This window comes from Porites lutea, chromosome 7, assembly GCF_958299795.1.
Source record: "Porites lutea chromosome 7, jaPorLute2.1, whole genome shotgun sequence".
NCBI classification, from domain to species: domain Eukaryota; kingdom Metazoa; phylum Cnidaria; class Anthozoa; order Scleractinia; family Poritidae; genus Porites; species Porites lutea.
The window spans coordinates 22958661-22973510 of record NC_133207.1 but is presented as its reverse complement, the minus strand read 5'-3'; the positions used below and the strand labels follow the sequence as shown (position 1 = coordinate 22973510).

Below are 14850 nucleotides of genomic sequence, written 5' to 3'. Positions count from 1 at the left end.
ACAAATATTGTTATTTTTATGATCAACTGATAACCCAACTTCGTGTCGTCCAATCGGTCTGTAATCATACTCGTGATGAAACAAATCGGACTGCCTCCACGCGGTCGTTCGATTTTGTTAGTCACTAGGCGTATGATTTCAGACCGAATTGGACTCCACTCAGCCCTATAACCATTAGTAAACAGTCCATACATATGATCCAAGTGAATTACTGTACCTTTATTCACTCTCACTGATTAGGATCTTTTTTGATCCCAAGTTAAGCGAGCTTGATCGTACAGGGTTTTTGCAGTGTTCTTACAGCCTCCACGTTACGAGAGTTCTCATGTTGTCCCTACTATTTACATTTTAGTGAGTATTTGGTTTATTTAAGAAAACAGCCAACATTTCGGGACTGCACCACTGGTTTCTCCGCGAAATGACTACGTCAGAGAAACGAACGTAGAGATTTCATACTGATGACGCGTCAATACCCAGATCTCGCTCGTTTGTGCTTCAAATTGAATGAAGCAAATGTTCAACCAATCAAAAGCGCTACCCAGATCTGGGTAGTGACGCGTCATCAGTATAGAGCATTTTCACTCACGTGGCCAGCGTCTATGCAAATTTTTTGGGACAAAAGAAAGCGTTTACATAAGAAAAGAGTTCAACTCCCAGAGGATTTTCTTGGCACACCAACATGGCCGCCGTTTCATTGTTTTGGAACACCAATATTGCTGCCGTGACGTCATGTGAAAAACGCTCTATAGAATTTCTACTTTCGTTTGTCTGACGTCATTTCGCGGGGAAACCAGTGGTGGCTGGCGTCGCGAAATATGCCGGCTGTAGTCTCGGACTATTTAAGTTTTGTGCAATGTCTAGTATCGTGAGTTAGTATTTGCAATTCAAACTCCATTGTCTCCTCGTGGCACTTTAATTCTTGGGTACCCTACTTAATTCTTAGCCGTGTTTGCTGTTGTAAATAATCAGGAAAGATCATAAACACCAACTTCTTCATTAACAAACGCTTTGTTGTCTACTCCTGTCTTCTTTATCGGGATGACCTTCGTAGTTTTTTGTCGTGAACGGTACCACAACCATACCAAGACAGTCACAAGTACAACCACCACCACAAATAAGACAACGCTTATCGCTATCAAAGCATTCCTTGTAGCGTTACTTGTGGCCTCCGTCACTGACGTCGTTTCAGTTTTTGGCACACACTGGAAATCTTTCACGCCTGCGCAGTGCTGCGTGGAGAAGAACACATTATCTGGTGCAGTTTTGAATCCAGTGTTCATGCGGATTATTTTGCCTAACGTCATGGAATTGACCTTGTCGATTTCCTGTTGATTAGATCAAAAGATTTATTTTTTAGGTTTGTCATTTGATGGTGTCCACAGAAGCGTTACATTAGGCTAGTTTTTCGCTGTGTTCAAACGAGAGAACAAAACTGTAAAAGCTAAGTAAAGTACTTCGACGCTAAAGTTGTTATGGTCTCTGATAAATATACTATTTCATAGTTTGTTAAAAAAAGTTCTAGGGGTTTGTAAACTGAAACTCTTGTTATTGACGGCGCCATTTTGCTAACATAGTTTTACTCGGGCGAGAAGTGTTTTCTACGAAAAGAAACTCAATATCATTGTATTTTGAGAAAACTGAAAAACTGTTACTTTGACTAATAATTTTATACGTCCTTGCCAATGTTTCCACTAAAAGGTAAAGGAAATCACACTCAATTCAACGAAAGACCTGATTTAGTTGTGTGACCGCGGTAGAGGCTACCAACCTCGTCGCCAAGATCTTGTCGTTTTCCAACATGACGGCTGCCGTCGCCTTACTGAAAAACGATAAGAATCTAGCGACGCAGTTGGCTTACCACGAACAACGCAACCATGAAAATGCCGGATCACAAGGATGAAGGTGTTCCTGTTCCCTTGTTCCCACGAATGTTCCCACGAGTGTTTAGGTTCAATGTTCCCCTGTTCCCCTACACGCACTTCTCAGTGTTGTACTCTAATACCCCATTCTGTTATTAATAGACTACAAGCAGTCTCTCTTTTTTCTTAGACCGTCGAGCAAAACGCGCGAGACACGCAAATGACCACGCCCTTGACTGAAGGCGCCAGACGCTCACGCCTGCGTGCACTCACTAAATCTAAAGAAAAAGAGAGACTGCTCGCAGTCAACATAGTAATTAAAGGTGTTTGTGATGTTTGAAACCTGCAACATAAGGGGCTTCGAATAAGATAAAAAAGACAAAAGAGGGTCATAGAGATTCGACCTCATTTCAGGGCTCCTTCTTCACACGGAAAGTTTGTCGCGTGCTCTTTACCATCATTAGCCGGCACATGACCAATTTCACTTGACAAAGTTACAAAGGGTTTGTTAAACTGCTGTAACAAAGACTCTTAATCACAATTAACAATTATTGGACGAGGTTGAGCAAAATATTGTGATTTGTCTGTGGCGAGCAGATCAATTATTCGGCTTCGGCAAATAATTGATCTGCGAGACACTGACAAATCACGATATTTTGCTATAACCCAGTTCAATAATTGTTTTATCATTCGATCACCGAGTTTGTTTTTTAATGAATATCCTTGGGAAGCGGAGCGATCTGCCATTTTCACGTAAGAGCGATCGCAAGAAGGAGAAAAGCACGGTTTCCTTTACGCATGCGCAGAATTTTATTTGCAGCCAAACACTGTTGGACGGCATTGCACATGAGCAGACCATTATTTGTAGGCAGTTATTTGCAGGTCACGTGGTGGGCTCTCGGCCAATGAAAAGAAAGAAAAATTTGCTTCGAATGATAATATAAATTATTTTTCCATCGCATTTTGAAAATACCGGCTGAGTGTTATAAATTAGAAAATCTGAATGAAGTATTCGCATCTTCGATAAATTTTTGACAATTAGATTCCTGGAGCCCACGAAATAACTAGATGAAAGCCCTTGATGCATTAATAGTTAAAACTCTATGCTATAATAATATTGACGCGTTCAGTACCTCCGTTGAAAGATAACGTTCATACCAGAACCTGTCACCGTCTCTAATTCTCAGAAAATTACGCACCATAATTCTGAAGAAAAAGAAAATAGGAGATGACTTAGGCCTGTCTCTTCAACTGCAAATCAGTATCGCCCTCAAACTGTCATTGTCACTACATTCCATTCCATTAACAATACAGTACCTCATACATAAAATATTGCCTGGGCTGGGTTTATATCTTCCGGACAAATTGAGTCCCAAAGCGAGGGCGTGTTGTTTCTTGATGCCTTTAACTTCTCTCATTTTGCTTCACTTCAGTCGAAGTTAACAATGCGTTTTTAATTATGGCATTTTTCGTATCAGTCAGTGAAGAGTAGGTGCATTTAGAGTTTTTTGGGTATGTTTTGTTGTTTTTGTTCATCGTCACCTGTAATTCTCAAAATCAAATGTGTGCGGAGTCTTAGAACAAATTTTTATTTGCTTTTACTCACGTTCTAAAAGTTGGTCCCAGTTCGCTTCCCTCTTCATGGTCCTCGGCCAAGCCTCCTACCCATAAGTCAATATTGTTTATATCCTGATAGGCGTCTTTCATTTTTGACGCAACGTCAGAATCTTTTGTGATCTCTGAAAAACTGGTAAGGCCTTAAAGGAAAAAAAAAAAACAGTGATAAGAGTACTCGCCTCCCACAAATGTGGCCCTGGTTCGTTCTTGCTATTAATTATGGTTGAATATTATTAACGAAACGTTAACTAACCTTGAATTTACCATTGAAATACCTTCTGTAAGCATAGATAGTCTATCCAACAGCTTTCTAACCTAATGGGGGCGTTCTGGTGTGAAAAATTCAACTAGGAACTCACCTTTACTATCAGAAACGGACGGATATGAAAATATGGCACAGCAAAGAATCATGAGATGCACACGGGCAACAAATCAAATTATGGGTAAAACTGTATTTTTCTCATACAAAACAGAAAAATGTCACTTCGAAAAACAAAGCGCAAAGAAAAAGAAATACCATAAAATTCACAAGACAGTATTTGGTTTTGTCCTATTAAAATTTATGACGTGCGCAGTACCTCGTTTAGTGCTTATATACGGTGCCCACATGCAAATTTCTGCAGAGATGACAAAGTTAGGTTCACGTTGCTTTATTCATTGCTTTATTTTTTGATAATTTTTCTTTAAAACCGATGGCGTGGGTACCCTGTGGTATTTCGCTCCAGAAAGAAAAAGACACCGTACAGTCACGTCCAGCAACTTAACAACTGCAAACAACCTCATTTGGAATCTCCTTGCCCTAAGCTTTCAAATGGTATATGTCTGCAAAATTCCCCAGGAGAGGGGGTGGGAAGGGTTTCACTCGCTGGCCCACGGACTATTCTACTCGATGCTCTAAAATGGCTAGAAATGGATCAAGTGAAACCTCGATATAACAAACTTCTATATGGCGAAGTCCTCGGTATAACGAACGATTTTCTTTCCCCCTAGTAATACAGTTGTAAGAACCTCGATATAACGAAACCTCGTTATAACGAACAAAGTTTGCCAGTCCCTTGGCCCTTCGGTATATCAAGGTTTCACTGTAAGATAAACACTGCTCACATCCCATACAAATATTGGGCCTCTATAACCAGTTACTTGTCCTACCTTTTAGACCGAGAGCTTTTCTAACGGTGTTGTAGTCAGGCAAACCATGATCTCTTCCACGCTGTATGTTCCTAGATGCCAGGTCTGAACCAACCCCACGACCAGATGAAAACAGGGCATTCCTCATGTCGTCCACCATCTATTGAGTTAAGAAAAACGCCTCAAATGTTGGTAAACCACAAGAAAAAAAGCAGATTTAAAGTATATTATGTAGTTGGTTTTGCGAAGCGTGGAAATCCCGTAGCGGAAGTTTAAGTTAATTGGTTTAATTGCAATTTTATTGGCCGAGAAAGGTGGCGCGACCGACGGGGGAAGAGGTGGGGTACGTGAATTTCATTTGGCTTTTTTTTAGGAACAAAAGTCTGTTTTCCCAGACGTCCGCTAAATTTGATTAATTAGGTGGTCATGCACTGCCATGATCATGGGTATTAACTGGACAAAAAGTGCCATCTATGCCAGCCATGATTTCTAGTTATATTAAGAGAAATAATCAATTGAAAGTAGATAAATTAAAAGGCCTTCAGGAAGATATTCCATTTGGGCTTCAGAGAAATTTTCCAAGTCCGTTCTTCTACTTTTTATCCTTTCATGTTTTGCCAGAATTTACCCAGACATGAGAAACTATTCTCTCTTTACCCAGATTATTGGTACATAGATTTGGGTGTCAAAACGTTTGCCACAACAAACCTTAAGATCGACTTCTTGAGCTGCTTGCCTGACTGCTCCTCTAAGCAGAGGGTCCAGTCCTCCCTCCCTCTTCAGTCTTTCAGGAGAAAAGTAAACGTCTCTCAGAGCAACGTTTCCATACGGAGACATCGTACCATCCTCTTCATACCTCCACAAGTGAGTGTTGACCTGACTGTGGCCGAACCTAACGCAAAACAGATACAATGGAGTCTCGATTTAACGAACCTCTATATATAACGAAGTCCTTGGTATAACGAAAGATTTTCGTCAGCCGGCCAAAATTACAATAAAATGTATGGAACCGAACCTCTATACAACGAACCTCGATTTAACTAAATCCCCACCGGTTATAACGAGCAAAACCCAGAAAAGCAAACATAAAATATACCTCGATATAACGAATGAATCACAACACGTGACCGCGAGATAGCTAAAGATGAATTCGAAACAGACCAGCGAGGATAAAATTTATGTGTACAGTAGTTTTAACCAGGTTTGTTTGCCTGTTCATTTGTTTCTGGTGCTATGTACAGCTCTGAACTGAGGCAGTACCGCTCTTTATAACTCTCTTCGCGTCTCGTCTCGTTTCTCCAGTCCCTTGGCACTTCGGTAGACCGAGATTCCACTTATTCGTTTACGGTTCTTCACAGAAGAACGATATTAATTTTTTTACAAACTTGTCTACTCCCAGGACATCCGTTACGTTACATATGTTATCCGTTATGGGCGGATCATTCGTTATCTGTTACGGGATGATTCACATCGTTTTACGCGAAAACGGAAGCCTGCTCCTGGTTAAAACGCCAGTCATGGGGCAAGACTCGTTTGAACATGACGAAATTTAGTACATCAGAACCCCTGTGAAACGTGAGTTACCTGAAAGCAGCTGTTGACATCATATTGCTCATACCAACGTTTATGGTGTTATTGTACCCCTGATAAGAAGGGATGTGCTTGGTGCCCCCCAACAACGAAGGTAAGTACTCGCGGAACGTGATGGCCTGGATCTCAGCCGCTACCAGACGACGCGCAGCCTGAAATATTTGCTCGTCAGTGGCCTGGAAACGTAATCAGTTTGAACACTTTTATTGGTTTACTCATCTTTAACCTTATTTATTCTAAAATTAACAAGATAAATGCACAGAAAACAGGAAACATCTGAATTACTTAGCTAAATATTGACTAATTAACTACATTAGAGACCGCAACGAACACACTTGTAGGATTTAAGCTACAGACGAAAAAACACCTTATCCAGCTACTACGAAATATCATATGAAAGTGTTAAAATGGGTCCGTTCATACACTCTCATGATCAGAACTGCTCTCTTTAGCTTAAGCATTTAGAGACAAAAGTAAGAGGGGGATTCCTACTGTAGTATAAACAGAAGCACAGGAACATAATATTCAGTAGCATAGCCTAACTTATGTCATCAAACCTTATGATTTCATCCACCGGCTCAGATCTTTGTGTAACACGTGCGGGAACGAAATAACTGCTCTGGCGTTTTTCATCAAATGCCACAGGCACAAATAATAGTTTTGACTCTGGGATTGAAAACGTTCAAGGTGTCCAATCATTGTTTTAAACGATAAGCAGATGATTATTTAAGGTCAGAAACCTCTCCTACGATTCTTAAATTTCTGCTCCTCCGAACCTCCATTAATATGTCTGTACTATGACATTATCAGGTGTTGTGCCGACCGAACTACAATCATTCTGGGGACAAACTTACGTGTGTGGCGCTTTTTTAAACAACACGTGTCCAGCCCCTCCCCCCCTTACTTCATATACAGCATTCAACCCGTCTGTTCACAAGTCTTCCTGAGTTTCAAACTTGCAGTGTATAGGAGGGGGCGGGGGGGGGGGGGGGGGGGGAGGTGCAAAGCATTTGTCAAAATGTAGCACTATTGTGTAAAGGTATCCTGAAATTACAGATAATTACGAATATTACTTCCCTTTTACCAAAGTCTTTTGTACACGACTAATTTCAGCCTGAATTTCAAAAAGCTGCAAAAAGACGGCTGAAATTCAGGTTGCCACGGCGGTAGTTTGCTAAGCCAACATAATCATAACGCGAGTTAACTGAAGTGTAATGGGTGTAGAAACACTAGACTCATAAGCCCTCGAATTGAAATACAATAAAATGCGACTAATCAAAATTGTTTACAGTAACAGGTACCTTTCAAAGTGAGCAAACTAAAGCGAATAAACGACTTCTTTGGTGGAATGCCCGGTTGCTAAGTCATCACAAAGCATGCCACAGATCAATCTCGTTCCCAGGGTTTTCTCGTTTTTCAACATGGCGGTGGAGTTGCTATAAGGTGCCCAATAAAAAATCCCAGGCCTCCCTTCCCCGTTTCCATGACAATAATAATACCAAGACTTATATTAAAAGATAATATCTCAAGGGGAAGTATAACAATTCTATTTGTTGTTCAGTGCAAGGAAACATTGCCTTTAACTCTCCTTAGAGATGAACTAAACACTGTACCTGAGGATTAGTGTTTTTGTATTCATCACATAGTCGGTTGTGTTCTCGTACAAACAGAGTATGAAGCGCTATCAAACCGGGCTGTTCATTGGCTCGTTTGTCCCCAGCAGCGAGCAGAAGGCTGGCATCTCGGCCAACTGGATTGTCATTCGGTAACGCTTGTGTGTTGTCCTGTTATGAGACACAAATAAATGTTTCTTTTTTGAGATAAGGTGGAACCTCAATATAACGAAACCCCGTTATAGTGAACAAATTTTGCCAGTCCCTTCGCCCTTCGTTATATCGAGGTTCTACTGTACATGCAAGTACAATCTACCCTCAGTTAAGCGACCACTTAAAATGTCAAGACTTGATGGTCGCTTATGGGAAGGGGTTGCCCACGGAGGTCGAGTCACAAAGGTCTCTAATTAACGAGAAGAGAACTGGGCACATCTACTTTTTGTAAGATATTTGCCCCGAGGAGGCATCCTAGTATCTCGCGCGTATATATAGAAAAGTACTTACAGTTGCAATATGCAGTCAGTACACCAGAAAAAATCTCGATTTGCTTGATCAGGGGCCGCAATGAATCTTTAGGTAATGATGACGTTTTTATTGTTCACTCGCAAGTACATGTATGAAGTGGTTAGGATGACGTCAAACAGAAAATACCCGAAGGGACCGTTTAGGTTGATTTTGTGACACTTATAGTACAGTCATATTTCGAATTTTGCGTTACGTGTGTTAAGTGACATTCTGAGGAGCAGCTGTTTTGAAAGTTATGGACCAAAAGACAGTCGTGAAGTGAATATAAAGTTATAAGGGGGCGTATAACTGTATAAACACTTGGAGAGTTTGCCAGACACGAGTTTTATCATAAACTAATCTTTTATTGGAAACGATTTGCCAGACACAGATCTCTCTGCGGGAATAAGACTCCGTCCACAGACAAGCAAGTAGTCCCTATGCAAACCAGTGAATCAATTGCTAGCTTATCAGAAGAAGAACGATGGACGATTACAGAAATTCGCCGACAAGTAAATTCTGTGCTAACGTATTCCCTGCTCGCAGATGTCCTTTTTATGATAAAGTTTTTTTCTTTCAAGTATTACTAGAACGCGCAAGCGTGAACTGGTTTTTAAGGCTTACTTCCCGGCTAATTAAATCGACTGTATGTACAAAATGAAAGAGAAATAGCTAAAATTAATCACTTCTTATCAAATCTTTTTTTGTGGTTTAGAACAAATATTCTCGAACCGGAGAATTTTTTTTATCAAAACAGTGTAAATCGACCTGAATCAGTGTATGGAACCTTGCGTTTCCTGTTTTTATTTCACCTGTTGTATTGAATGTGGGAAAATCTTCAATAAGAATCAGTATTTTTCAAAGAGCTACACTAAGACTAAGAATTGATTGAGAACATACAGAGCCGGAGCAGCCGTAGAGTCAACTATTACTAGTTTATTGCATGCAATTTCTAAGTAACAATATGTGTAGTTCCCACAAGTGGTCTCAGTCGCTTACGAGAGATGGTCCTTTACGAGCCAGCTTAAATATGAAGCTTTGACCGAGGACATTTTGGTGTTTTGGATTAATCATGTTCAAAGCTTATGGGAATTTGGTCGTCGCACATGTAGGTTTGATTACAGTGAATTCTCTCCAAAGATGGTTTGAATCTGCGGCGTGTTTAGGACTGCATAGCTAAAAGCTGATATGATGCATTAAACTTCTCTTAATTGTTTTTCCAACCTAAAACGATGTGATTTCTATGTCGGTCCTAAACAAAATAAATGATACCAAATTTTAACCTTACGCTATAAATTCACTGATGCCTAATTTCAGTCTGTAACTTACTGGTAGAAGATCAGCAAATCCAACTTTCATTTTTCCGTCTTTAAATTCTCGTAGCACCCTGTTTCTTTCTTCCGATTCACCGTACACGACAGAACCATCGATGTACGAGGATAGTTTGTTCACTTGTTCCCTTGGGGTGTTAGTTCTACGGCCAGTACATCTAGGAAGAGGAAAAACAGATTTATTAGGTCATTGGTACACACTCAATAATGAACATATCATTCCATGATATGATCAGTGATGGTGATGACGACGATAATCGATGGAAACAACAGAAGATAGCAATGAACAAGAAAAGGTAATGAGATCTTTGGAGAAAGTCGACTGACATACATGTGATTAAGATGAATTAAGATTTTAGTCATGGAAACTGCGAGAACGACAATGAAGATTGATGGTAATGATTCCATATATGGTGTTGCTCTGGTTTCTGTAATGACGATGATGATGATGATGAAGTTTTTGATTCCTTTCTCTTAGTAAACCCTATTAAGTCGTCCTTTACAGTGGAGGTATTAACTTTTATCATTGCCAGTGTATAAAGTACTTTTATAAAATAAAGTACTTTTATAAAATTTTCCAACTATCTAGTTTATTTTTTGAATAAAATCACTTTTTTTGACGACGACAACGATTTTGTTTAAAAAAAAATTGTCAAGGCGGACTAGTTGTGGGTGCACGAGTCGGTGACCTTGTCACGCCACTTACGCTTAAAATGATCCCGGTTAAACGACATGAGTACAAATGATATGTGTGTCATTTTTTGTGACTCAACTGAGCCACTGCTGGAGTCGATATAGACTAAATCCATTTTTCAAACTTTGAAATAACAGGTCAACAAGTCATTTGCCCCATGAAAGGGAATTCGGATTCCGAAATCCAGGAAATTTTTGCTTGTACAATCCGGAATCGGGAAAATTTTTGCTTGTACAATCCGTAATCGAGGAAAATTTTTGCTTGTACAATCCAGAATTGAGGAAAATTTTTGCTTGTACAATCCGGAATCGGGAAAATTTTTGCTTATGGGATCCGGAATCCTGGGTTTAGGAATCCGGAATACGTAGCTCAAGAAATGTGAAATCTGGAATCCAGTCCCGGCCGACGTCGTTTTGCAGAGAACACAGGATCACATAACATTTTTTCGTCAAGCAAAACTATTCAGTTAATTTATTTATTTAATTTAAAATGTCGATCCAATTCTCAAACCTGTTGAAAGTTGTGCGAATGAATGGCAGATAAATGTCTCCTTTGTTCTGTCGATCAAAGTGAATGTCTCCCTACCAGAATAATAATTAAAAATAATATAATAATAATTAAAAAAACAACATCAACTTTGCGACCAAGAAGTGGTTTAGTCAATGCTCGGCTTGCCTGGTCAACTAAATATTTGTTGATATCTCTTTGTCAAATTAACAGGCGATTTGATATCGATGCCATTTGCTTCAGAGTTCAAAATCCGTACAAGATTGGGAATACTATCAAAGAAAGTACGTTAAGCTAAAGCATTTTCTCAGTTTATGCACCTTGCCTATTTAGTTAATCGAGGCCAGCTATAGTAGCATTCATACGGAGATAACTGGAACTGACTTAATTTTAAAAGAATCTACTTTTCTGATGCCGGTTTAGTAAAAGATGAAGTAAGGCAAGAACGACTGAGGCTATGAGGCCATTCCTTGTGAAAGATATCTTCACCCCAGAGAGTTAAAAGGAGGGGTAAGGAGAGTGTAAGGTGGGGTACTTAGCTGCTAGTTTGGTAGAGGGGTTGATGTACTTATTCCGGGGAGGGCGTTTATACGGGGAAGTGCATTAGGCCGGAAACCTGTTTGATACAAGGATGCAAGTCCTTCAAAACGTTACAACTGACCTTAGGAACTTCAATGGGAAGCCATACATCGCTTAAAACTTCTGTAAACGTATCTCCAGACATAGGACCAGACAAATCCGTGTCATGCGCTAGGAACTGCGTTGGATGGCAGATCGTGTTAGTTTACACAGTTTAAAAGGACAAAATTATACATAGTCATTCCTGACACAATACCAAACAACAGCGGATCAAACAAAACCATGCTTGTAACAGTTAAACAAAGATAAGATGAATGCTTTTCGAAAGAACAACTGCTTGAAATAACCAACCTATATAAACAAGCGATTGAGCAAAAAAAGTTTTATTACCTGCCCAAAATTGGGGCTTAAGTCACTGAGGCGGCGAGCACTAATCTTTGAGTCGAGCTGCAATAAAACAGTAAAAAAATATTTATTGGGCTTTGCAGTAGGATATTATAAAGGAAAAATGCAAATTCTACGTCTTCAGTTAGCTTTCCAAAATCCTTCAAATATGGCATAAGCGTAGTTTCAATGTAAAGCCGTTCCCAAGGGAGACCATTCCATATATTTACATCACCTTGCCAATACAATAGCTTGGAATTATATATTTTTATTCTTTTAATACACAACAATGTATCCAAAATTCCCACAAAGTTCCCTCGAAATGCCGAAGCCTAGAAGGAGATTAGTATAAGTAAAGTCGTTAGTTATTTAAGTTGAAAGTTCCGAATGCAGGAATTAAAACCCCTCGTATATCGTCATTAACCCAAATCCGAGTATAGCCTACCTGCTGGAAGAGCTCATTGCTGATTTTTCGCGGTGAAGGTCTATTAGATCCAAACCCATTAACTGCGTCCATATATCTGCAATTCCCATTTTGCTTCTGTTCAGGCGTACAAGCGCCCGCAGGCAAAGCGATGCCGTCAGCGTACATTGACGGTGCATCACGTACCAGGTCCTCTTCAGCCGCACCCCATCGCACGTGATCTTTATTGTTCGAGGTGCCCTCTAAACGCCTAGTAGAGAGTATTGAAGTTTAGCTTGAACACTGATTCTCGGACAATATGTCAGTATTTTTTTTTCATTCACTATGTTTTTTCCTGACGAGTAAAGATGAATTTCAAAAGGAAATTAAAAGCAGTTGTTGAATTGCCTTTTTGGGTAAATTCGTGTTGCAGTTAACTGGATATTAACATCAACCATATCAAAGAACTTCACTCAATGTCCAATTTTTTGATTTGCATCCAGCTTTAACATTTCTGTCCTCTGAACTGAACTCTAAGACAGTTCTCAACTCTCTCTCACAGTGTGTATGGGCCGAAAAAGTAATTTAAACTAAATGTTTGTTTCAACTAACTTTAGGCATAAAGTTACCTCGACGTTTCGTATCATTGTTGTGGATTTTTTTATTGTTGTACAAGAGAAGCAACTAGAGGTCTTCTAATAAAGTCAAAAATGCTTAAAACATTTCAATCATGCCTCAAAAATGATCAATTTATTTGCGTTTGACAAGTGTTATTTTAACAAACGCACAGTTCACAGAGTGAGAGAATGAGTTTAATTATGTGCCGTGTAGATCGTGATGCTGTGTCAAACGAAACCGATCGGAGACTGAACAATTCGTTTGCAATTGCCCACAAATATCAATTCTTTTCAAAACAATGATCTGTTTTTAATTAGTTTGTCCCTTTTTGTGATTTTTACTACACCTGTTGTATTGTTTATTTGTGCTTTTCCCATTATTTGTTCCTCAAATAATGTGTAAAATTGTTAGGAAATAGATATTTCATTTGCTAAAATCTGCTGTTATAACACCTCTGTACAAGACAAATGCTTGCGAATGAAACCTTTCATCCAAATTAAAACCACAGAGCAGCACATTCCTTTGCATATGTTAATGTTGCATTGTAGAATTCCTTGTTTTTGTTGTCCGGCAAAAGTTGCAATAAGGAAGAAACCTCATATTTCTTCCTTCAGCAGAATGCTGTTGCATTTCGTTACATAAAAAACTTTTGAAGTATTCGTTTGTTTTCAAAGTATAAAAATACAGCGGTTATATTGCTTAATAGATACTTCTTGGAGTCTCAAAAGGTGAAATCAGGACTACAATTTTTTTCTCTACAACATGATTCACCGGCACCAAAACTAAGGGTGAGAACAAGTTTAAAAGCTGGTTGAAATCATTGTCGATGATTTGCTTGCATGCTTATATAACGGATGATCTAACTTACAAGACGTTTTGAGCCTTTTTAGAATCTAGCAGTCCTTTCAAGTTGTCTATCGCTCTTTTTTTTTGGTTTTTCAGTTAAACGTCGTTTAGTTGGCTTGGCTGTTTTGTTGGCCGGAATGCTCCAATTTAGACTCAAAGTTTGAGTATAAGGAAGGCATCGGATTTGGCACAAATCGGATGGAAAAGTTTGAAAACAAACATTTGCTAGATCGTCAGTGCTGTTGTTTGGCTTAAAATAATCTGGACGGTTCAAGAACCGGCGGTATAGTTATTATATCGATTAACATATACCTTTCATTTGTAACTGTGGGCACGGGTCCGACCATTCTACCACCTTGGCATTCACTTGCAATCAGATCAGTAAAAGACTGAATTGCAAGAATCCACAAGGAAACAGCAATTGCTCTTTTGAAAGCCATCAAACTGCAAAGATCTGTACCTTCCTAAGCATAGAGAAAACATTCAGTTAGAATACTTTCAAACGGGTCAGAAGCTTGCACCTACTTTTATAAAGAGAGTACCTGATCGCTTACTTTGGTGTTTCAGTGTTAAGTTCTTCTATTGCTTTCACGACACTCCCTTTTGTTTGAAGGTTATTAAAAACCTATCAATTGAAGCTGCTTAGTACAGTTTTGAAACGAAGGCATCATCCATGCATCAATGACAATGGCACTATTTTTAAGTTTTAATAAAGTTGTAGCATGGCAAAACCGCCTAGCGTGAATGATAGATTAAGATATTATTTTCTATTGTATCCACAAAAACTCCTGCTTGCGGCACCGGTTTTGACACCGCAATAAAAAATTAGCAACTGTTTTTCTTTTTAATGAACGATTTACCAAATCTGTCTGTTGTTTTGTCGGTAAATATGACCTTAGACGTGTGCCCTGGACTAATTCGTGTTTTTCAAGAACAACCGTATGGCGTCGTACCGACCTTAAACATTGTACGCTATCGCTTTTCAAAAGTAACTCTACGCTAAGCTAGTTTTTAAAGTACCGCCAACCCACTCAATGTATAAAAGCCCAAACATGTCAGACATGCCTAATTATGTTAACTTAAACATCTTTTTAGATATTTAGTGTGTCTTTTCAACTTATTTATAGGAAAATTTGCGGGCAGAAAAAAACAATGATTAGTCATAGGCTATTGTCAA

At 39.2% G+C, this 14850-nt stretch overlaps 1 protein-coding gene across 1 annotated transcript; it reads right to left on the bottom strand.

Moving 5' to 3' along the window:
• Nucleotides 1-816: 816 nt before the first annotated feature.
• LOC140943580 (peroxinectin A-like) lies at nt 817-14194 on the bottom strand. The gene is made up of 13 exons (XM_073392684.1): nt 13986-14194; nt 12252-12480; nt 11813-11869; nt 11505-11600; nt 10847-10917; nt 9641-9800; nt 7808-7978; nt 6189-6370; nt 5313-5496; nt 4626-4764; nt 3466-3616; nt 2993-3065; nt 817-1325 (listed from the first exon to the last, which is right to left on the bottom strand). The coding sequence occupies exons 1-13, from the start codon at nt 14111-14113 to the stop codon at nt 966-968; spliced, it is 2001 nt and encodes a 666-aa protein (XP_073248785.1). The 5' UTR covers nt 14114-14194; the 3' UTR covers nt 817-965.
• Nucleotides 14195-14850: the final 656 nt, after the last annotated feature.

Bases quoted from the DNA above. Each gene is read 5' to 3' on its own strand.
- LOC140943580 (XM_073392684.1), bottom strand. From the start codon at position 14,113: ATGGCTTTCAAAAGAGCAATTGCTGTTTCCTTGTGGATTCTTGCAATT. The intron at 10,918-11,504 runs GTCAGTTGTAAC...TTATTCTGGTAG, and splicing joins TTCCCATTGAAGTTCCTAAG to GGAGACATTCACTTTGATCG. The intron at 3,066-3,465 runs GTGAGTAAAAGC...CTTTTTCTTCAG, and splicing joins CTGGGACCAACTTTTAGAAC to AATTATGGTGCGTAATTTTC.